General features: G+C 38.1%; 1 protein-coding gene across 4 annotated transcripts in view; it reads left to right on the forward strand.

The window, feature by feature from the left end:
- MLLT10 (MLLT10 histone lysine methyltransferase DOT1L cofactor) overlaps positions 1-20,850 on the forward strand; it is a 209,817-nt gene extending 188,967 nt beyond the window's left edge. For 3 of the 4 annotated variants that reach the window (XM_024199587.3, XM_024199595.3, XM_024199614.3), the window contains exons 12-20: positions 1,572-1,689; positions 3,001-3,073; positions 8,821-8,975; positions 10,806-10,994; positions 11,656-11,744; positions 11,882-12,231; positions 17,115-17,217; positions 17,841-18,053; positions 19,021-20,850. In XM_024199587.3, the coding sequence (XP_024055355.1) occupies positions 1,572-1,689; positions 3,001-3,073; positions 8,821-8,975; positions 10,806-10,994; positions 11,656-11,744; positions 11,882-12,231; positions 17,115-17,217; positions 17,841-18,053; positions 19,021-19,065 (1,335 nt within the window). In that variant the 3' untranslated portion in view covers positions 19,066-20,850. The remainder of the gene's footprint in view (positions 1-1,571; positions 1,690-3,000; positions 3,074-8,820; positions 8,976-10,805; positions 10,995-11,655; positions 11,745-11,881; positions 12,232-17,114; positions 17,218-17,840; positions 18,054-19,020) is intronic. The other variant, XM_024199609.2, reaches the window with a different exon arrangement.
- The last annotated feature ends 3,194 nt before the right edge of the window (positions 20,851-24,044 follow it).

Consider the following 24,044-nt stretch of genomic DNA (forward strand, 5'->3'; position numbering starts at 1 on the left):
TATTCTAACAGTATACTCAACAACAGAAAAACTTGAATACAAGTACTGGCCATGATTTCTCACCAGTATATAGTAAATACAGCATCATTGGAAACAGTTGTGTGAATTTGTAAAAGTCCATTCATCAAGTTTAATACGTTGGCTAAAAGCCAAACCTTAATGGCAGTGTATGATTCTTTCCAGAGACATAGTTTACACTGTGTAATATTTTTCTTGTAATAACCAGTATGTGTCTCTTGTCTCTTGTGTGCAGTTATATATGTCAAAATGTCCTGCAACTTGACTTCCCTGCTGTTCACCTTCTTTTTTACATCTCAAAAAAATAAGCATTTCATTTCTTCTGAAAAGCTTATTTGCGTATTCAGGTTCATGCTAAGATTATTGTTAATGTAATCTCACAGGTTGTGCATCTGTTTTTCTGTAAACACCAGAGCGTAGACTTAAAATCTATTTTTTATTCTGGAAAAAAGTGTGTTCTTTCAGGCTAATGTAAATATCTTCTATTAGCACCGGCAGTATTATTTTTGTTTGTGATCGTATGCTTCCTAAACTCAGTTTTAAGGCAGATCTGTTCTTCGAAAGGGAGAAAGTATAAACAGCCAAGGGAGGAAGGTATTTTTATTGCATTGGATTATGCAAGTTTTTGGCCAGCCTCCTTAGCTTCATCTGTTTAAGGGTTCATTTTCGCTTGTTTGGCACAAGTCCCAGCAAAGACCTTCAGAATTGTGGTTAGCAACATGAATGAATACAAACTTTTGACAAGCTCTTCAGTAAGTAGAGCTGGCCAGCTGCCAAAAATACAGTTCCTTATATGGGGTCAGGGCAAAACTGTGATTCGTTGAGCCCCGTATTGTATAGAAAACATACTTATAATGGCTGTTTGCTTTCTTTAAAATAAAAACAAAACAAAACAAAAAAACACCAGGTTTCCAAGCCTATCAAAATAGGAAGTAACAAAATAGTGTGCAGGTTTTACTAATGACAGAGTAAAGCAAAGGAAATATGGCTCTGTGTAGTTAAACTATAGAGCTGGAAGGTGGACCTTTTGACCTCCACAGCCGTCTTGTGATGTAAGGAACCCAAGCATTTGTGAGACATCTGTTGTCTACCTGCCCTTATTTTGTAAATGGTTTAATAAGATTAAATAATTAGTAGGATAACCGCATGGTCACCATGCCACTAAGTCCTGGCATTGGCTGCATACTTAGGAATTGTAAGCAAGTCTACACATCCTACTTGTTGTATGCCAATCATTTAAAAGTTACAATTCAAAAATTTCTAACAATTCATATGCTAACATTTTTTTAATTTTTATAGAAGCTTTTTGTTTAATGTATGTACCAGAAAAATAGCAATTTACACTTTAATACATTCAGAAAGTATTGCGATTATATTTCCTTATTTCCAAATCTTGATTGAAAATCATTAATTACTTTTTAAATATTAATTAACTTTTAAGTATTTTACATACTAGTAATTAATTTTAATTCACGAGGAAGTGTCCTTAAAATAAATTAAGAATTTTTCTCCCAGACTTTTTAAAGATTGTAGTTTTAATTGTTGTCTTACAGGCAAACACCCTACCTGGATCTTCCCTCGGTTTGCCTCCATCCCACATGTATGGCAATAGGCTGAATCCTAATTCAGCAATGGCAGCACTTATAGCTCAGTCTGAAAACAGTCAAGCAGGTAAGCTTGCTAGAACTGTTCAAAGCATCTGCTTTCCTGATTTTAACTATTTAAAATATGACCACTAATTTTATTTGTGAACTCTTGGTTGGGGATTTGGTTCCTAAATGACTGTATATGGTTCTTTCATGTTGGAAGTAAATTCTTTGTTGTACTGCAAAATAGCTATGCATTTTTTACTGTCTGAAATGTAAATGTTTAAGCAGAGCCATCAGCAGGCAGGAATGCAACAATGTCTCCTGTGACTTTTGTGATTGATGGGTTCAGTTCTCTTAGTTCTTTGCAAAGAAAGTAACAGCACTGGGTTTTGTCTTGAATAGTTTAAACCTTTATTTGCATAATTCATGAAATTGCATCGCACACAACTTTGTGTGGCAGAAAGATCCTGTTAGAGAACTTCTACACTGTTTAATAATCCTGTGAATATTTACCAATTGACATTTTGTAACATCGCAGAAGAGACCAGTTTTAATGAGCTACTGGATTTGCTTTGTTTCATTCCATCTTTAAGGATTTGTTGACATGTCATAGTAGTCATGCCTGTTTGGGGGAAGGGAATGAGTTTAGCAGTTTACCAAGAATGGATCAGTCATGTCTTTGCCCTCTAAGAGGTCATAGGTCATTTGACTCAGAAAAGGGGGAGGGAAGCCTTGAAGGGGGCAGATAGGGTTATTTTACTGAGAGGCCATAGGGAAAATAACCTTTTTGAGTCCTTCCAAGCAAAACATGTCTTTATATTTATTTAATGAGGGTTTTTGTTTGTTTGTTTTAATACATTGTAGCAAAAGTCTTTCCTATGTTCTTGCTTATAAACAGTAGCAATTTTATAAAGTAAGCACTTCAATAAAATGTTCAGTAAATCTTTAAACCAATATATAATTGTTAGACGGTGGTAGGTTTTATGCATTTTATGTTTTATGAGTTGTCTTGGGATGAAAAGTGTTAAAAAAAAGAAAGCATCAGGATTTGCTGTGATAAGCATACAGATTAGCTGTCCACAGCTGTGATTCATTACTTTCACCGTAGAAATTAAAAGTGGCTGAGGGGAGGGTACTGCAAATGCAAACCACGCTTCTGTGCTGTAAAACAGAAAGGAATGAAAGAACTGAACATAATCCATGGCCTGGTACACCCACAGAAATGTGTAAGGACAACGCCTTACATGCTACAGTTCAGCAGTCTTCAACTATCTACACATTAGTAGTAACTGCAGGTAGTGGTTAAGGTTTAATATATTTTAAAAATACAGCAGCTTTAAAACTCTTATCTAATAAGAGTAACTTTATCAGCTGTGAAATATTTACATTACAGGTCAAGATCTTGGAGATAATACTCGCAGCCTTGTTGGCAGGGGAGGTTCACCCAGAGGAAGTCTCTCACCACGGTAAGCGTTATTTACATTGGAGAGTACAGGCAAAGGAAACACTTTAAGATTTGGAAACTTATTTATGTTTTATCGACAGTGCATATATTTGCTAAGATTCTAAAGAATTATGCAGACAATGTACATGTCCAGGAAGTTAGGAAAATGGTGCCAAATTTACTCGAATATTAACTAAAACTCACATGATTAGATTTGCAAGATAAATGAGCTCTTTACCTAGGGTTACTGAGATAATCGAGATCTCCTTAAAGGGACCTGCTTATAATTTTCTATCTACATGTAGTATTAGCTCCACTCTATACCTATTTTTGTTACTATAATTCTTTTTTTAAAATGTCCAAAAATTCCCATATATCATCAGATTACAATACTGGAGGTGAAACATAGAGAACATTACTATATCCAGATATTGTGTTTTCTTGCTCTAGAGACAGTGCACTTGATCTCCACTATTGAAATTTGACAATAGAATCTTCTTTATAGAATTCTTTCACTCTAACATACTTATAATTGTTGCCATTGATTTTTAAATTATAATTTTAAGGAAAAACATTCAAATAGTCTGGAGGTTTTTAAGTGCTTTGAGTGAAATAAGAGTGCTATTTGGTGATAATGGTTATTTTTTAAGAGTGATTATTTTGCATATGTGGCCTATTTGAAGTAGGGTATTTTAAGGATGCTGTTTTATGCCTTGCTTGGGCATTAGCATCAGGATTGCTCAATAGGTGTGATACCTCTGGGCCTGCCTGAGCCTCAGGTACCTCTGAGCCCAAGTCTACTTAAGCCTGATGTATCATCTCTGAGTCCAAAGTGTGTGTGATAAGTCATCAGGGGTAATCACCTGCAGGTCTTGTGATAGTCGTCATAGGTTTAGCCTATCCACAGGCGAGGACACAAGAGGTGATCCCTAGGCACATACATAAGCTCCTAAGGAAAGCAATCTTTCCAGTCTGCTCAACAACACTACTCTGGCCAGGAACACTCCAATTACCAGTAATTTCAACAGACTGCCTTTGCTCTTGGTCCTGCTTAGCCTTACCTGTTTCCACGCTAGCCTGCCTTTTCTCCAGCCTGCCTTTGCTCCTGCCTCAGCTGGCCATCTGGTAACTCTGACAATAGGCCTCCAAAGAATTTCGTTACTATATTATAGTATTGTAACACTGTATTTTATTATTACAGTCTGAGATCATTGTAGAAGTCTGTAATTAACAAAGCTATATTAGATTATAATTTAATGTATATGTTATATACTGGTGGGTCCAAACCATGGGGACACTAGAGCTGTTCAAGGAATAGATTACTAGAATTCTTTAACATGGGCAAAACAATGTATTTTTCTCTAGCCTCATTCTTGTAAATGGCTGAATCATTTTGACTGAAATTTTATTAAAAAAAAATTAGCCTGAGGCAGACACCCTGAAATCAAAGTTTGGCAACGTTATAAGCACTTGAAAACTGAGTCTTATAAAAGGAAGTGTCAGGCAGCATTAATGATAGGCAGTGCCACCAGCCCTGTCTACAATATAAAAAAAGACCATACTGTGACCTGTGGTGCCTAGGGTAGCCCAGACTGAAAATGCCAAGGTCAGGGCAGGCTTCAAAAAGGAGACCATATTCTCCCCAAACTGGAGGTTAACGCTGAAGTTAGATTCACCAACCAGTCACAGACTGTGCTCCTGATCCCCCACACTGGTTATCAAGAAGCTGAAAAAAGAAATCTCTCAGCCCCCTCTATTTCATTCCAGTTCTCTGGTTCCCAGTTAGCACATAGGTCCAGTAAAATGAGAAGTTATTTAAAAACTCTGCTCACTATACAAAATGTCCTTCTGATCCCGAAAGAGCCAGCCACATTATCAGATCAATGCTAGTTTGGGTCTTACCTAAAATACCATGCTGCCAGCCAATTGTTTAGTATCTAAAACCAAAGGTTTATTAGAAAAGAAAAGAACAAGAAGTGAGTTGTTAAATGGTCAGAACAATGAGTTACTATATAAGACTTCAGAGTCCATACATCAGGTTCTTAGCAGCATTGGTGAGTTTGCTGGTTTGTAGAGTCCCTCTGGAACACGCCCAAAGCATGGATGGGGTCTGTCAGTCCTTTGTTCAATGCTTCAGTTTGTAGAGAAGTTGCTCCAGAGGTGAGAAGCAGGTTTGAAGACAAAATGCAGCTGGCTTTTTATATCCATTGCCATGTGACTTGTACTTCCTTTGTCCCAAACACAAACTTACAGCACATGGGAGTCCCCTGTCCACCAGCATGTCCCTACTTGTCCTGCTGACTCATAGGTGAAGTCCCTGGCTTCTCTCAATGGGTTCATTGTATAGCTGATTGGCTTTGATAAGCCATCAAGCAGGCTGGATAGTGCTTGATGCCAATCTGCCTGGGGGAATTACCCAGACGCACAGCACAAGTTTGAAATACAAACATACCACACACATTTATAACTCTCAATACAAAGATGATACATACATATGAACATGATTATCATATTTAGTCAATCATAATTTTTCCACTGATACCTTACATGGCATATCTTGTAAGATTCTTTGTAATACTGGTATCAATAATATTATAAATGGTCACCATATTCCAGACAGCGTCACACGTACCTTGCACCTTTGACTGCCTAATATAACCTCTGCCCACTAATCCATCTCTGTATCTCTCTTGTAATGTTCAGATCTGAGTAACTTCATACATTTGCCATTAAAAAAAGAAGAGAGACACAAATGTTTGCTTCATTCTTTGAAATATGGAAATTCCCCCTGCCCCTCCACCCTCCCAAATTACACTAGTCTTATATGTAGGACAGACAATAATTAGGCCTGAAAGTCTTGGAACATCAGAAGTTAAAGTTGTGGGACTTTTATGTGTTAGACAAGCTATTTTAAGAGTCATTTACAGGGTTGTTTTGGGGTGGGTTTTTTTTACATTTATTAGTTTTATTTTTTTTCTTTCTGAACCCTGTACAGTTGGGCTTATTGTAACTATACCACCTACTTACAGGTAGTAGGAAAGAAAAAATAGACCTAACACTCAGAAATATTCTTTATTTCATATATAGTATACTAAAGTGGAGTGGTTTGAAGATCTTATTGGCAATCATTTGATATGACCTACATAACTCACTTGTGAATTGTGCAGCCATTCCAGCTCATGCTAATAAAACTTCTATACCACTCTACAACAATTGTATTAGATAGATAATCTCACACACATATATACACCCATACTTACAGTATAATATAACTGTTGGTGTGTATAGTGTGTATATAAATGATTTCAGTTTCGAATGGGAAGCGCTTCTTTTCCCAAGCATGCCTCAAATATTATTTAACTAATATACCAACAAACATTCAAAATAACATACAGTATATAATACCTGTTTTTAAATATGTATGTACATCCCTATATAAATGCAAATCAATATTTTAATATAATAGGCTGAGAATTTACACAGTTACATGCTGACTCTGCAATAAGTAGGAGGTAAATATTGAAGGCCACATGGTACAAAAACGTATGCCTGAAATGAGGCAAGGGCTTCTGTTTCATTGCATATATAACACACTATACAGAGCGTTCTAATTCTGTCTAGCAAATAGTTGAACATGGTGGAATTTCTTGGGTTTTTTTTTATTTTAATTAGGAAATTCTATACAAAAAGTCACTTCACAATATGCATTACAATATAATCCTTTATTATAGCATCAAATGCTATTTTTTAATCAGGACCCGTGACTTGTTCTCTTGTAGTGAATAAAACAAGGGGGCACTGGAAGAGATCGCTTCATAGCTAAGGCAGTGGACTGGAGTACAGCCTATTTAGATTCTGTTCTTGACTTTGCTACAGACTTCCTGTGTGATCTTGGGCAAGTTGTTTAATCTCTTTGCTTTAGTTCTACAACTGCAAAATACAGAGAATATACTGAGCGCCTGATCCAGAGCCCATTGGAGGCAGTGGAAAGATGCTTCTTAACTTCAGTTGGCTTTGGATCTGGCTTTGAATGAGGCACAGGGCCAAATAGGGAAAAATGAAGATAAGAAGAAATATTGAGCAGCTGTTCTGTTCACTGAGTACGGTCCACCTTGTAGACTGCAGGTGAAGCCACAAAAAGGGATTAATGGGTACATAGACCTTGTACTGGCTTTCTTCAGAGCGGTGAAATTCATTCTGAATGAGATGGGTCCAGTGGAAAGACTAGGGTATGATTATGTATTAAGATGGTATATGAATGCATATGCACAAAGGTGGCAGAGTTACGGTTGTATAGGCAACTTTAACTTGGCACCTTCAAGACTCCGAGGAGTCCGGTGGCACCTTTTTGTGGATACAGACTAAAACGGCTACCCCTCTGAAATTTTAACTTTATTTTTTGATTTTTGAATGCAACTCTAATGTTTTTAAGGTTTTTTTATGAAATAATATTACTACTTCAAGTGCTTGCACATGTCCATTCCAGTGTAGGGGTGTGCACACCCTGAGCAGTTGCCAGAATTTTTTCCCATCAGTGGTATCCGTCGGGACCACTTTGCTCAGGCAATCCTTCTCCTAGTGATTTTTCTGCAGTTGTTAGTGTAAATAGTTATTACAGCATGGTAGGAATTTAATCATTTTAGTGGTTTTTAGTACTTAGTTCCGGATGCCTCCATGCTTAGCTAATGGGGTCATCTGCTTCCCTGGTGCCGGGGCATGCCTCAGTGGCTTGGTTTCAAGCCCTGGGCCTCTGGTAGTAAGACTGTGCCTTTGAGTGACCTGCACTCAAGCTGTCTTAAGTGCCTTGGGGAATCTCGTAAGAAATACTGCTGCCAAATTTGCAGGGACCTCAGATCCTGAAACAAAAAGAACTGAGTGGCAAGACTAAAGGTGATCCTCATGGAGGCAACCTTAAGACCTGCCTTGGTGCAAGCACCCGAAGAAGAAAAAATGGTTACTAATTTTTTTGTAACTGTTGTACTTCGAGCTGTGTTGCACATGTCCATTCCAAAACCCACGCTCTGTCCCCACTAATCAGAGACAGTTGGTCAGAAGAAACTGAAGGGGGAGCAGGGTCAATGGGGCCATTTATACTGGCACTGTGAGCATGTGGCACCAGGGGACTCTGGAGCTGTCCTGACGGATACCACTAGGGAGAAAAAATTCTGGCATCTGTGCTCAGGGTACGCACACACCTACATTGGAATGGACATGTGCAACATTTCTTGAAGAACAACAATTATGGAAATGTTAGTAACCGTTTTTTCCACTCAATCACTCTCTATTCAAAAATTTCTCTTTACATGGGTTTTTGGCACAAATCACACATGAAAATTACATGTGACCTATGTACTATGGGAGAATGTCATAATTGTAATGATTTTAATCAGGCTTCATATTTTGTATTTCACCATTGTTTAGATGTTTTTAGATATTTGATTTATATATAATTTATTACTATACTGAGCACCTATTTCCTGCTCCAGCAATATGTGCTCTTTGAGTTCAATAATATCTGTTAGACATAAACTTCTAGTGCAGCTAAACTAATGCATCTGTTTTCTGTACACAAATTCCCAAACTGCTGTTTTCTGTTAAAACCTGGGTGATGAGAGCTCAGAGTTCCTAGTGGCTTTGAGAAGCTTAATGTTGGAAGCTCTGGATTATGTAAGTGCTAGGGGCTAGCACAAGGTAAGAAACTTTATGGGCCCTTTGCTAAATACATTTCCCTCCTTCCTTTAAATGTGTAAATTACAATGTTTTCAACAGATCTCCTGTAAGCAGCTTACAGATTCGCTATGATCAGTCAGTGAACAGCAGTGTGGAAAATTTGCCCCCGGTAGCTGCCAGCATTGAACAGCTTTTGGAGAGGCAGTGGAGTGAAGGACAGCAATTTTTGCTAGAACAGGGCACCCCTAGTGACAGTAAGTATTCATGTTTTCTGTTATTACTGGGCTTTTTTGTTTGTTGGGCAGTGTTATAAATAATTATCACCCAGTGAATGCCTAAGTCTTTTTAAACAACCTGTTCACCATTTTATGCTGCATAGTTTATAACTTCTGTTTTATACTGATTATCATTAAGGCTTGGTTCCTCAATTGTGCTTTATTTTATGTGATGCTGATATTTTGAAATGTTTCTTTAGAGCTTTATTTTTGGTATTTTTAGTATAAACTACCGGCTTCAGTTGTGAGAAACTCCATTGTTTTTCACAAGTGTTATGCAGGTGTCCTACAGTGCTTTTGTATTTTGTTTATGTTCTCCATTTTTCATGCCATTCTTGTACTGAGTTATTTATTTTTCAAGAGTTGTGTTTACCAAAATGAAATAACTGAAAAGTGAATACAAATAAAGCTTAACTGAGGAAATAACATTGCTTTGGATTTATTCATAATCAATGAGAAATCAATATAAATAAAAATTGATTGAATAGTTTTAGACAAGATATAAAATCATTATTTTGTCACTTTTTGTGTGTGTATATGTTATTGAACATGCTATTCTGGTTGTTGGTAGTGAGTAAAGTGCCATCTAGTTGGTACTTTTATGAATGGTACCCTGACAAAAATGCTAATTGTGAGGAAATTCATGCGGGGATAATCCTTTAAACATGATAGCTGGAGGACAGGTTTAGCTAAGTCTTATTGCATCTCATTTGGGCGCTCTGAGGGTTCCTTTGTATGTTCTTGAAGAGGAGGGATAAAAAGCTAAATCCTTGGGAAATGACCAGATGTGCCCATACCAGTAGACTTGTGTCTGTCGTAGGCCCAGAGGTCATGTTAAACAAATACAATTTGGTATTTAAAAAGTGACTGGCTATCCCTGTGGCATAACAGCTACTCTGTAGCCCTAGTTGGGTCATCCATGTTCTGGAACAAAATCAGAATTTGAGGAAATGGTAGAAGCTGTGCCTGTTCAGATGATGATGCGCTTTATCTGCAAAGAAAGGGTGGTAACTGCAATGCTCATGTAGTGCTCCCTGCTGGGTGATCTGTAGATTGACACTGAAAGCAGCTGGAAGGTTTGGCATCCAGCAAGGTTTATGGTGATTCAAAAGCATAATGAAAACAAAAAAACCCCCAAAAACCCATAAACCCGAATAAAGGGTTTTCATTGATCACATAAATTTGCAATTTATTTGACAAAGAATTCAACAGTTCCTTTTGCACATACTTTTCCTTTGGGTTTTTTAAAAAACAATAATAGTTGACTACATAAATATTATGCATATATTTCAGATCTTTGATCTGCTCTTAGAGTTTTTAGTTGTATTTTAAACTTCATAAGCCAAATAGAATAGGCATTCCACAACTGCTCTGTTACCTGCATGTCATTAAAGGAATCTTGTTTTTATTTCTTTATTTTTTTGTTATGGCTATGTTTACAGAAAAAGCACATTGTTCTGAAACTTGCTCAAAATCAACAAAGACTCAGATGGTGCAACTGTCTCTGCATGGAAGTAAGGGTCCATCCACATGGATCCACAATTGCATACATCTGACTTCAAAGGAGAAATTTTAGCATTTTTTTTTTTATTTTAATACATTATTAATTATTTGGGGTGGATTTTCACTCTAAGTGCTATCTTAATTGGCAATATTAATCCGCAGTATGTAACTAGGGATGCTAAGGATTTATACAGTATTTAAAATTCTAGCACATTACATTGTGCAATCCTGAGATATTCTTCATAAAGAAAAAACTTTGAATGTGACTTTAAAAGAGATCAGATTTATTAGTCAATTGTTTTCTAGTTCTGGGAATGCTGAAGTCATTACACCAACTTCAAGTTGAAAATCGACGGTTAGAGGAACAGATTAAGAACCTGACTGCTAAAAAGGAGCGCCTCCAGCTATTAAATGCACAGCTTTCAGTTCCCTTTCCAACAATAACTTCAAACCCTAGCCCATCTCATCAAGTACATGCATTTCCAGCACAAGCTGGTAAGTAGAGAAAAATGTTTCCCACATTTTGCATAGTACTCTTATCAAAGTAACCTGAAGACTCTTTATGTAAAAGGCCTATTTTACACCTATTTGCCATGAATGGGAGATATGTGTGTGTACAAAGAGAACAGATCCAGTATAATTAGTGGGTTTTTTTTAAAAATGATCTGTCTGGTGCGTATAATTAATCACTGACAATATTTTTGTTAGAGAAAAGAATGCCAAGTTTATAGTGGATTTGGGAATTTTTTAGATATAAGCTTTCCCTGAACGAGCTACTTTGTGCATACTTGTCTTTTACAAAAAAAAAAAACAATAAAAAGTAAAAGATTTGAAAAATTTTCACAAGAGAAAAATTTCCCCTTGTTTTAATGTGTTTAAAGAAGCATGAGACTTATACAAATCATTGCTACTTATGTCCAGGCATTTTCTTTTTTACTATTCAGTCTTGAACCCATCCATCACCTTTCAATAGTCAGTTAAGCTAATATTTTCCTTTGGGGTTGTGATTATAAGAAATGAAGTTTATGTTCAAGTTTTGTGTATTCTGTGTTTAACATCAACATTCTGCTGAAATAAATTATTCTGAATATTTTAATATTTTAAACGTTAAATGCAAAAATTAAACTTCACTTTATTTTTTAAATCATCACTTTAGCACATAGCACTGATTCCTTGAACAGCAGTAAAAGCCCTCATCTGGGAAACGGTTTTTTACCTGACAATTCTCTCCCTGTATTAAACCAGGTAATTTTGTTTTGTTTTTTATTTTTGTTTTTCTAACCTTGTTATAAATTAACTTCATCTCAAAATCCTTGTGCTGTTCTGTTCTGTTTGAAATTCTATACAGCTGAAGGTTTTTGTTGGTTTGTTTTTTACATTAGGAGATAACCTCCAGTGGACAAAGTACCAGCAGTTCATCAGTTCTTTCCACTCCACCACCTGCTGGGCAGAGTCCCGCTCAGCCAGGCTCAGGAGTTCAACAGGTCAATGGTGTGACAGTGGGGGCACTAGCTAGTGGTATGCAGACTGTAACATCCACCATTCCTGCAGTGCCTGGTGTGGGTGGAATAATTGGAGCATTGCCAGGTAACCAGCTGGCAATCAATGGAATTGTAGGGGCTTTAAATGGGGTGATTCAGACCCCTGCCACAATATCCCAGAATCCTTCTCTCACTCATGCAGCTGTGCCACCTAATGTAACACATCCTCTGCCAACAACACTAAATAACAGGTAAGAATCTTACCAAAATGTATTTGCTTTTTCTTACTGTCGCCATATACTATGTGCAATATTAGCTTAATTTGGTTAAACAGTTTTAAGCATAGAATTTATTTTATTTAGCATTTCTTCTAGCTTATGAATGCCTGACTAGATTCTTGTGTTCTGTGTAAGACCAATGTTAAGAGGACAGGAATTTAATTGCACTATGGATAATGAAGTTTAAAAATCAGCAATATTCTGTTTAAAAAGAAACAATGCCTGCCATACAATTTTTGGGCCTTCACTGACCATGTTAGTTAGGGTTCATCTATTTCTGCCTTTTCCACTTGCTTCTAAATATGCGTTGGTTGATCCCATTAATGTGCCACAATGAGCCCAAATAGGTTCACTCAAAAGAAAAGTAGTCTTAGCTAGAGTAAACTGTTTTTCCAGTGGCAATGAAGTAGCATTGAAAATTACTTTAAGTTATGGTATTGCATTTATCCCACATGTAATATGCTAGCATACATACAAAAAACTACATAAAAAGAGCATTTGTGTTGCAAAGTTAGAAGATGGTAGATTAAAAAGTTCCAGTCCTACCTTAATTCTTCCCTCTTGCACAAGTTGGGCAGCATTATGGTTACACAGGCAATTGTAAATCTGGCATTTCCTAAATTTTGAGTGTTTGACTTTGCAACCTAAATAATGTTCTTTTAATGTAGTCTTTTTGTATGTCATTTCCTATGTTTTTTTAAAAGAAAAAAGATAAAAGATTCAGTTATGAGCATCTGTAACAACCCCTCTCTCCCATCAAAATGCATCATAAGCAGGTTTTGAATCCTAAACCTTCAGGATTGCAGCACAGACTGCTGTCACTGGAGCTATGGGGCTCACTATGTTAGTTGGCAACAGGAGATGGCTGTTATCCCAGAGGGAGGATAGACTGTTTGGATTGGGAGGTAGTTGAGGGGAGAAGCGAGCCTGGTCCTGTTCTTTCTTCCTGCCCATCCACCCCACTTGGGAGTTGGGAAAGCTCCATCCCCATGTGGGCTTCCCCCAGAGAGTGGGCACAGAGGGAATGGGCTTTACGGTCTTGACTGGGGCTGTTTCCAGGGGTAGGGAAGCATCCCAGCTTCATGTGGTTGTCCCAGAAGTGAGCGTTGGCCACTGGGGCCATTTCAGGGGGAGGGGAGACCAACTCCAGATCTCTTCGTCTCCCCCATCTCCCATGCCTCCTTGTTGTTGACTATCAAAGCTCTCACTTTATAATGGAAAGTGTTAAACAACCTAAATTTAGGGATTTTTACCATACCATAATTTTCCCTCTCCCATGTATAAAAGTGGAGTCCAGATACTGCCATCTTTTCCTCCGTTGCCAAAATCTGACCATTTATTCTGTCTGTCCAGATCCTGCAAAAACTCTTGTGCATGCCTTCCTCATATCATACTTTAATTATGGTAGCCTGCTCCTCTACAGCCTCTTTGATACACACATCACCCACTTCAGTCCATTCAAATGATGCTGTCAAAATTCTATTTCTTGCCTGTCAATCTAACTACATACCCTTCCCCTCTTGGAAACATTTGGAAGAGTCTCCCTTCTCCACTTTTTTAAGTTTCAACTTCATGTCTGCCCCTTCCAGGTGTCTATAACCCCAGTTACCTTACCTTTTCTCCTTTCTTATTATCCTTTCTGTTCTGCTCCCTCAGCAATGCCAACTTCAATGCCCCATTCATGCCCTTCTCCCACATATATCTCTGTTTTCTTTCATGTACTTGTTGTTCATCTGTAATGTTCCCCTCCTTCTCTTTCAAGTTCCTCCCTAGGACCCACTTCTGCCATGTAACTAACCAGCTAGGACATCCATGTACAAAAAAACACATCCACCCTCCTTATTACATCAGAGCAAGCACTAATCCTCAGTGATTAACCATATAATCTTATTAATGACACCGGTGTATTCCCACCCTATTCCTGCTGTCTTGTTTCTCCCATGTTTGCTTGCCTAACTTAGTTTGTAAGGGATGGTATTGTCTCTTCAAGTTTTCAAAGGATTCTGACACACCTTTGGGGGCAGATAGAAAGACAGATTATTTCACATATATGAAAGTACTTTCCACGTGGTTGAGCCTTCAGAACTACTGACTCTGAAAATATGCTGAGCACTGTTTGGTCCTGTCCACTCTTGCAGTTAAACCATGTTCAACACTGGTTCAGCTACACCTACACTCATTGCCCTGTGTCTTTTCTATACTAAACGCCTTTGGAAAAGTCTCTCGCTTTTGTACTACCACTGATACAGCTGACCCAGTGGGAGTGCTTATTTAGGGCTTGTCTTCACTACTGGGGAGACTGACGCTGCTGCAATCAATGCACTGGGTGTCGATTTAGCGGGTCTAGTGAAGACCTGCTAAATCGATGTCAGAGCACTCTCCGGTCGACTCCAGCTTCCTGAAAAGATTAAGGTAGTCGATCAGAGAGCATCTCCTGATATTTAGGGTGAATTGCTACTGCTGGTTAATTACGAACGTTATGGATCTGAGAAGACAACTTCATGTGGGAGATAGGTAGTATAACTGAAGACCTCTGCATGCATGTTGCTTCCACAAATCCACACACTTTTCTCATTACTGTGCTGCTTGGGAAAGCTATATGCTGCAGCAGAAGTATATGTTGAAGTATTTCACTGGGGGAAAAGCATTCAAAATCAGAGGCTGGGGGAGAAATAGATTAATAGAAGGAGCCCCACCCATACAACAAGCAGGAGGGTTAAATGATTGTTGGAATGAAAAGGAACAATCCTCTTTTTCTCCAGGCAGAGGAGATTGTGCGATGGGGAGTTTCAAACTAATCAGATATATTAGTCAGAGGCCTACAAAAAAGTAAATCCCCATGCCAACCAGGGAAAGCACACCCTGTTAGGAATCCCAGGAAACTTCCCTTTCCTGGCAGCTTTGGGAGGCAAGCTTGTCTTCTTCACTTGGGTGTTTCTCTGGACATTTAATTCTCCAGCTATTGGGGTTGTGCGTTTGCTTGTTTTCTCCCACCCTTATGTATCAGCAGGTGACTAGATCAGGGTGGGCTAGGTAGGACAAGGGGATGAAGAGACAGAAAATTTTTTTAGGAAGAAATGAGACCCTAAATATGTGGGAAGAGGTAGAGCACATGATGTAGGGGAAAGAAAGAATGGGATGGAGAAAGAAGGAAAAGAGCAACAGGCAATAAAAACAATACAGAAAAGGATACATTGTAATTATAGGAAAATATGTAAAAAGTGGAGTGAAACCAGGAAAAGAATACTAAAAGCTAGATACAAATATGTTAAGTTACGTTTAAAATCATTTATTAAATAGTTGATTAACATGAAATACAATACAGAATAAAAAGTACACAAAGAGTTTTGTTCCTTTAAATTCTAAGAGAGTTGGTTTGGGAGGAGTGGTGATAGCACAGGTATTTTTCAACCCAGGCTAGTTGGCGTCAGGCAAAGTTTTCAGGCCCTGATAATTCATCATTGTCTATTTATATTACCATAGCACCTAGGAGCCCTAGTTATGGTGTCCTGTTGTGCTAGGCATTGTACAGACACAGAACAAAAAGACTGTCCCTGCCCCAAAGAGCTTACAATCTTAAGTGTAAAACAAGAGATATCTGATGGATATAGACAGATTCATAGGAGAGCACAATGAGACAGTATTGGTCAGCTTTTTAGGCAATGGTCACAGCACCCTAGCCATCATGAAGTTTTTTGTAGGCACCACAGCAAACGACTTTTAAGCAAGGATTTGAGAGATGATAATGAGGTAGTTTTGCAGATGTTGATGGGGCCTGCTCCCTCATGAGGGACAGCATGGGAGAGAACACAGAGGTTCTTGTTTGAAAATTTAGCAAGTGGGCAATGGAGGCTGACATCATGGGCTATTTGGAGGTAGGAGTCAACATGTCAATAGCAAATGAAAGATGATAGGTAGCATGGGGATAGGTCTGTGAATGGCCTTCAGAGTGAAGACTAGCAGCTTACATTTGATGTGATGGAGAAAGAGAAGCCAGTGGCAGATTTAAAGAGGGGGTAACATGGTCAAAATGAGAGGCTAAGAAAATAAAGTTTGTAGCACAGTTCTGAATGGATATGTGGCCAAGATTGCATTTGTCAAAGCCACAGAAAAATATGTTGTAGTAATTGAGATGTGAGATCATGAGAGCCTGGACAAGAGTTTTAGCTGTGTGGATGGATAGGAAAGGCCAAGTCTTAGAAACATGATATAGAAAGAATCTGCAATATTTAGACATACTCTGGATGTGAGGGTCTAGAGAGATGTCCAAGCTAAAGATAAAACCCAGGTTATCGGCCTGGTGACAGGTATGATGGTGGTGGTGTCCATAATGCTTGGAAAGAAGGTATTGGGCAAAGTTAAGGGGGAAGGATTGAGAGTTCTGTTTTAGCCATGTTGAGCTTGAGCTGATGGCTAGACATTCACAAGGAGTTGTTAGAGAGACAGGTTGAGATTTCAGTTTGGACAGGTCTGTAGACAGACAGATCTCTAAGTCATCAGCATAAAGATGATAGTTAAATTTGTGTTTGTGGGTGAGATTGGAGTATCCAGGCATATGTTAGCAAAATGTAGGTGAGCTGTGTGCATATTATAACTGTGTGTATGTTGTTTATTTTGCTGTCCAACTTATGCAAGAAATAACTACTCATTTGCTATTGGTATTCAGTGGGATATCTAGCAATATTTAATCAAATGCTATATAGCAAGTGAGTGTTACTTATCAAAAAGTCTGTACATGGTTTGGGTTTGTAATTTTGTTGAAAGGCTGAAGTAAAAATGATGACCCAGACCTCCATTAGTCAAATAAGCTGCAGTGTTACATTGCAGAAACTAAGAGCTTGGTCATTGCTTTGCAGTGCCTCGGGACTAGGATTACTTCCTGACCAACAGAGACAACTTCTGCTCCATCAACAGCACCAGCAATTTCAGCAATTACTGAGTACTCAACAACTCACATCAGTATGTCCTATGTTTATAATAGAACTAGCTATGTTCTCTGTAAACCTGAGCCAGGACCACTGCTTTCTGAAGTATAGACAAACTCCTCAGGTTAATACAAATATTAGACCTGTGCGGATTAACTCGTTGAGCATATGTCTGTTTAAAAAATTTAATTTTCAAAAATAGTTTATTGTTCAATTGTCTGCACCTTTTTATAGCATGGCGAATATGTTCATTGTAAATAATGGTTTGCGCTGAAGAATATATATGCCACTTGGCAGCTGCTTGGAAATATTTTAGTTTGTATTGGAAACAGCATGAGTTTAATACTGTGCCAAACATATTTGAGACCCTTTTTTGTAAGAAAAGGATATCAAATCTAGGGTCCTGTGATAGAGGCTTGCCCAAGCCAGCTGGCTCAGCTGAATGTCTGTTGAGCTGCTGACGTTAAGAAAGCTTTAAGAGGCTCTCTTCCATCCTCCACGTTCCTGTGGAGCTTCATCATGGCAACCCACGTTAACTGGAGTGTGGTAAATTGTGGTTACATTGCAAAAAACACTAGGGTAAGAAAGGACCTAGAAAGGAGTGACCATTTGTTGAATGATTGTTGATTAGAATGTTCTTTCCTTATATTAACTAAGGAACAACATCAGGCCCTTCTGTATCAGCTAGTGCAGCAACAGCACCATCAACACCAGCACCACCAGCCTGAAGTGCAGCAATTGCAGATCCCAGGAGCAGCACAGATACCCATAAATAACCTGCTTTCAGGCACTCAAGCATCACCCCTTCATACAACTACTACCAACCCATTTCTTACAATTCATGGGGATAATGCAAGTCAAAAAGTGACAGTAAGTGTATTTTCACCTATAATGGCATTTTCAGTGATATAATTAAAGAAATATTGTGCCAAATTCAGAGGCAAGTCTTAAGGGAAACCAGATATTTAAGTTGGTGTAACCTATATCTTCTGTCCATTCAAGGACTTGCATGCATTTAGGCTTCCTTAGACTCTAAGCCACTTACTATAGTAATTGCTATACTGGATAAGACCAATGGTCCACCTAGCCCAGTATCCTCTCTCTAAGAGTGGTCAGTACTAGATGCTTATGGGATACATGCAAGAAACTCTCTAGTGAACTTCTTTCATCTGTCTTTGTTTAATTGACATATTCAAAGCTTTATTGTCTTACTTTTTTCATTATGAAACCGACACAGTCAAATCACCAATCACAGTTGTCAGTGTTTCACTTGGTATTTTCCAGGTAATGCCTTAAATGAGTAAAAAGTAAGTACTTAAGTCAGTTGACAGGGGGTAGAAAGTGTATGTTGTGTGGCTTCAGGAATAGTGACTGGGAACGGGTATTTCCGTGGTGAGAGTTTTTTGGGTCCTTAGATGGAATTGTTTTGACATCGTGAAAATCCCCTTCCCCCTCTCTCCATGAAGCCTGGCAGATCAAAAGCAGCAGGAAATACAAAGCAGGGTTAGATGGCCCCAAGGAGAGATCAGTAGTTTGGATCTGTTTCCTGGTGGTAATTTTGGAGGTCTAAAATACCTTTGCTGTAATTACTTTCTTCTTTCCAAAGTTTTGTTTCCATGGCGTATGAATATTTTTATTTAAAATCCAAACATTTTGCTAAAATCATGACAAAACTTCTACATTTGATTCTTTAGCATAACTATCTAATCTTATCTACTTTTGTGTCCAGACTGTATTCCAGCCATGCCTTTTCATTTATATGTAGAAGTTGTAGAATTTAGCAAATCTAAAATACTGTCCGATTGTACAAGTGTTTTGTTTTGTTTTTTTACCACAGAGGCTTAATGATAAAACTGGATCGGTTGCACCTGAAAAAAGTTGACATTTGAATAATATTTGAGAACTGCATATCCTGCTGTTATAGCACTTCATCTAGCTGCGAACTGTGGATCTTCATTTCTGCAGGTATGAAGAAATGCAACAAGGACCTAACTGCACAGCAAAGAATTAATCTTCATAAGGACATTCTTCTAAGGCTTTGATCTATTTTCTTGTTGCACTGAAATGGAACTACTTTTTCAGATTTAACAGACACTGCAAGAAATTAAATTCTGCAAACCATAATTATTTTGTCAGTATGACAATACTAAGTACAACTACACATTCAACCCTGGAAAATATTCTACTTGCTGCTCAAGTAGTAGTTCTTATTATAAAGCTGGAGGGCTAGTAAATTGAAAATACTTATTCCAGTCACACATTACTTGATTTCAGAACAGGAGTCTTAGCAAACAAACCAACCTTATCTCTGCTGCAATTGCAAATGCTTTCAGACCCAGGTTGTAATTGGCAGTGTGTATTTCCTGTTAGGTGTGTGTGTGGCTTTTTAAAACATTTTGGAATCTGACTCATGATATAAAGAATCCAATTCTGAACTTGTCACTCCATCAAATTTCTACTGACTCTAGAGTGAATTTTGCCAGAATAAGATTTTCAGGGTAGAGTCCAAAGGTTATTAACGTTCGTTTGGGTTTTGGGAGTTCTAAGGTTGCTGGACAAACCAGATCAGTTTAAATAGATTTTTTTTTTTTTTTTTTAACCAGATGAGAAGGCCATTTTGGAAAGTACTGGTAGTGTTTGGCCTAAACTAAGTGCCTGTTGCTACCTCCATTGTGTTGAAATGGCTGCAGACAGCTGAGCGTGCACTAGACAAGTCCTTGTAAGCAGCAGAAATATTCAACATTGCACCAGCAGCCTTCCCCATTGTTCTGCCTTTATTAGAAGTGTTTATGCCACTGTAGATAGCTCAGGCAAATTGTTACCTGGGTCACTTTTCACTAATAAATTATAAAAAAAGTGAGTAGATATTTAAACATTTCCCAATGAAATATACCAGTGGTTGAAACGGGTGAACTTATTGTTAGAACATTTTCACTTAGGATAGATGATTTTATGGCAGTGTGGTAGAGTGTAGATAAAAATTGGGGTAATGACCACTAATCTGTATTTAGAAGTGTAAATTATTAGTGGAAAATGACCCAGCTGTAATTAGACCTCCACTGTGTACTTAATTGGAAGAACATGTTAATTCTGCAATATGTCTCTTGGTTAAACATTGCACAGTTCTTACCTCATTTCTGTAAATAAGGTTTTTGTGAATCTGTTTTGTATTGTGAGGAATTCATAAGAAAACATTGATATTTTGATTTGTAATATTTCTAATTAGTAGATTTAATCAAATAATTTATTTTTATATGTTCAGGGGGATTTTAAAAAATTGTCACAAATCACTTTTGTGGATACTTTACAAAAGTAAATCAGTGTGGTTTATTTTACTTATTTAACCCACTGGTTAATATTCTGTAACAATTTGTACAAATGATAAAATTAAAATGGGCTGTTATTTTGCTTAGATGTAAAATTCCAAGAGTATGAAAAGATATGTACAGAGCTTTTGTTAATAAATTTTAATAATGTTCATAGTGGTACACTTCACAGATGTGTGAGAGAGATTCTTATAGAAATTGGAGGATATTCTGTCCTTCCAGTTCTATTACTATTCCATGACTGGCTGGATTTTAGTACTTGTTGCTACTGTAATAATCAGATATCAAATTATACTAAAGTTTTTATTTACAGCAACCAGTTTCTTAATGTTTCCTTTCCTCTCTTTAATTTTGCTTGCAAAATACACTTTGACACTAATATACAATCTTTTTACTGTAAAAAAGGAAATGCATTTTTGCTTATGTGATCCATTGTAGCAGGTCACCAGGCTGGTGTCTGTGCCATAATCACAGTATAAATTACCTATGGTCAAATTTTAAAGGCATTGGTCTCAGCAGAGACACTCCAACTGAGCATAACTCCTAGTGAGATCTGTACAGTAAATCAAGTACAGAGACATTTTGTTTTGCCATTGACTTCACCAGTGCCAGGATTTCATCCTATATATACATTCTGTAACTTATCATATGTCAGGCTACAAGAAAAGCATTTCATATTTGGTCACTATTAAATTTATATTTTAAGGCATAAGTAGAAAGGGCAAGCTTTCAACTTTACATTTGTGAATTTCTTATTTAAAGTTTCTTTGATGCTAGGCTTTTGCATGGAATTTCTTTATTTTTATGTTTGTTAAAGAAAACAATCCAAACCTGCTTCATTTAAGATCTGATTTGCCAATCTTCTCTGGAACTATTTGTAAATGGACCCATTCTTAGAAGAGTTGCATCCTAATTTATCCTCAGTTATCTCAAATTTTGGGCCATGTCACAGTTGACACTTTATGTATGTTACTTGTCTAGAAAACATCTTGTGGTTGGTAGTGTTAACTAAACACATGGAAAGATCCTTTGCTCCACCTGCCACCTCTCTTGGAGGGTCTCATTCTTGAGGGCCTTACCTGAGTCTGCAACTTCCTGGATATGATGACTCTACCTACATTATACTGTCTTCCACAAAGATAAAAGTGGTACTTCACCTCCAAATTCAGATTAAAATTTGGTACTTTCACTCTGCCATGGCCTGTGTTTCCTCCAAAGTCCTATCCTCATCCTTGAGTAGTGAGGTTACATGTCTTGACTGTTGAAAGCTTATTAGCTGCTACATGTAGATTGCCTACACATGGAGTTATCCAGGAATAGTGATTGCACTTTAAATTCACACCCTAGCTTAATCCAAAACAACTTTCACATATAGACAAGCCCATAGACTCATGCTATTTAAAAAGCCAAACAAACTATTTGTGACCTTTGGAGAAAAATTTAGGGATCAGGTCATCTCAGCTCAAAGAAACAAAGACTGTGCAGCCAGTAATGTAATAAACCAGTTCACATTCCTATATGTGAATTTTTAGAGTTCATTTAACTAGGTGGGTAGTTTCAATAGATTTTATCTCAAATATGAAATCTGTGACTGTTATACAGAGTTGTTTATACCTTTACAAATGACTATTTTCTCAACACTTCATAGAGATGTTGGATTGGCAGAGCAGGGCTCCTCAGTCTACATCCTTATGGAATTTACTGCTAGTCAGTCTCCTATAGTGGGGTCATCCTCATCATATTTCATTTGAAAAGCAACATTAAACGTTGACATCCAGGTTTACCATCCACTCTGTGGCTTCCCATGCCATGGAATGAATCAAGGTTGTCCCATTGGAGAGGATCTTAGAAGGCAGCAGTTCACTAGATATGGCAGGGTTCTGATGTATTCTCCACATTCACATAGCAGGCTGTCCATTTGGGTAGTAAGTAACTGCAAATCCCACAATGGGATGCTGTGAAGGCAATGTGATAGAGAAAAAGTAGTTCTTAACTAGCAGTAACTCTTGTACTCCAAATATATTGCCTCCAAAGAGTCAACACTGTTGTCTGTGTGGTGAACCTCCGCTACAAAAAGGGCTTCTAGAGAGTTGAACGCAGGGACCAGCTTCAGTCGTACAAAGTAGAGTTTGAGCAAAGCTCACATGCACCCCTTGCTGCCACCTACTTGGAACATTGCACATGACCATACAATGGGGTTCTTGGGAGGCAATACTAACCTGAGAAATTGTTGTTAACCTTGATCAACATGCTGCATAAAAGCTGAAAGCACATTTTGTACTATTGCTGCGTTAATCACGGATAGATAGGCTCACTTTCATAAAGTGTCAAAGAGGAAGCTGGGTAAAAGTGTATAAAGGCACACTGTCGCAGAAGATAATATATTATTGATAATAGTTGATGTGCTTTACAGCTGGAAGAGCAAGACTTTTTTAAAAGAAGACAGCACTAGATTCTGAAAATTAAGCACAGCGGATAGAGCAATCCCACACCAATCTGCAAATTTGCTATATATCCGTACATTTGGGGGGGGGGGGACGAACTTTTTAAAGCCCTAAATTCTCAAAATGGAATTCTTGCAAAATAGTGTTGTGTTGATACTTTTTTATAGAGAGTATTATGTAGTTCAACTTCTTACTTCTTGATATTATGCATCACTTTAGACCTCTGGAACAGTGGTCCACTCACAGGCCTGCCAATTTCATGGGAACATAATAGAAATTAAATACTCTCAATTAATTGTGTGTCAAGAACTCTTACGAGTGAGCTTGTAGGATGGTTTGCAGTGGTTTAATCCAGGTAATCTGTGATGAGAAAAGACTCGCCCAAATGTCAATCCCATTTTGAATCCTGAGGTTGAAGGCTGCTGTTCTAGCGGGCCAGAAGTATGGAAGCTCAAATATAGGAATGAAAGTGAGTAAAGAGGTGGTACCTCCCTAACCAGCCCTTTTCCCCACTTGTATAAAATGGCATGTGTGGCACATACCCTGTAGCTCCCAGCCCCCCGCCCCCACAACCCAGTGTCATCAAATCAGTGATTATAGTTTGTTCGTAAGAATCAGTTGTTGCACTTTTCATTGAGCAAATTCGTCCTAGATATTTTCATATACAGAGTGGCTGGATAGCAAGGATCTGACTAGAGGGTAGCAAGAAACAGGCTGGGGCCACAAAGCCCGAAGGCTCTATAAACACTGCCTACAGACTCTGGAATTACATCCAGGAGGCCTGAGTCTACATTCCTCTACTGTCAGCAAATATCTATGAAACCCATTGCCAAACAGGATGCCACTTTCTCCTCTAGTGACTAGTCTACATAGTGGATAACAACCTACTATTGCTAATCGGTTAGGTCAGTGGTGCTTAAAATTATTTGATTGGGTTCCCCCTTCTTTGTGTCTGTAAGTTGTTTATGCCCCCCGCCCCCAAACAAGTACATATACCACTACCCAGCTCTGAAGGCAGAGCATAGAGCAGTGGCTGCTGGCAGGGTGCTCAGCTCTGAAGGCAACATCCAAGTGAAGGATGGGAAGGAAGT

This window comes from Terrapene carolina, unplaced genomic scaffold (genome assembly GCF_002925995.2).
Source record: "Terrapene carolina triunguis isolate 2854851 unplaced genomic scaffold, T_m_triunguis-2.0 Scaffold84, whole genome shotgun sequence".
Taxonomy (NCBI): Eukaryota; Metazoa; Chordata; order Testudines; family Emydidae; genus Terrapene; species Terrapene triunguis.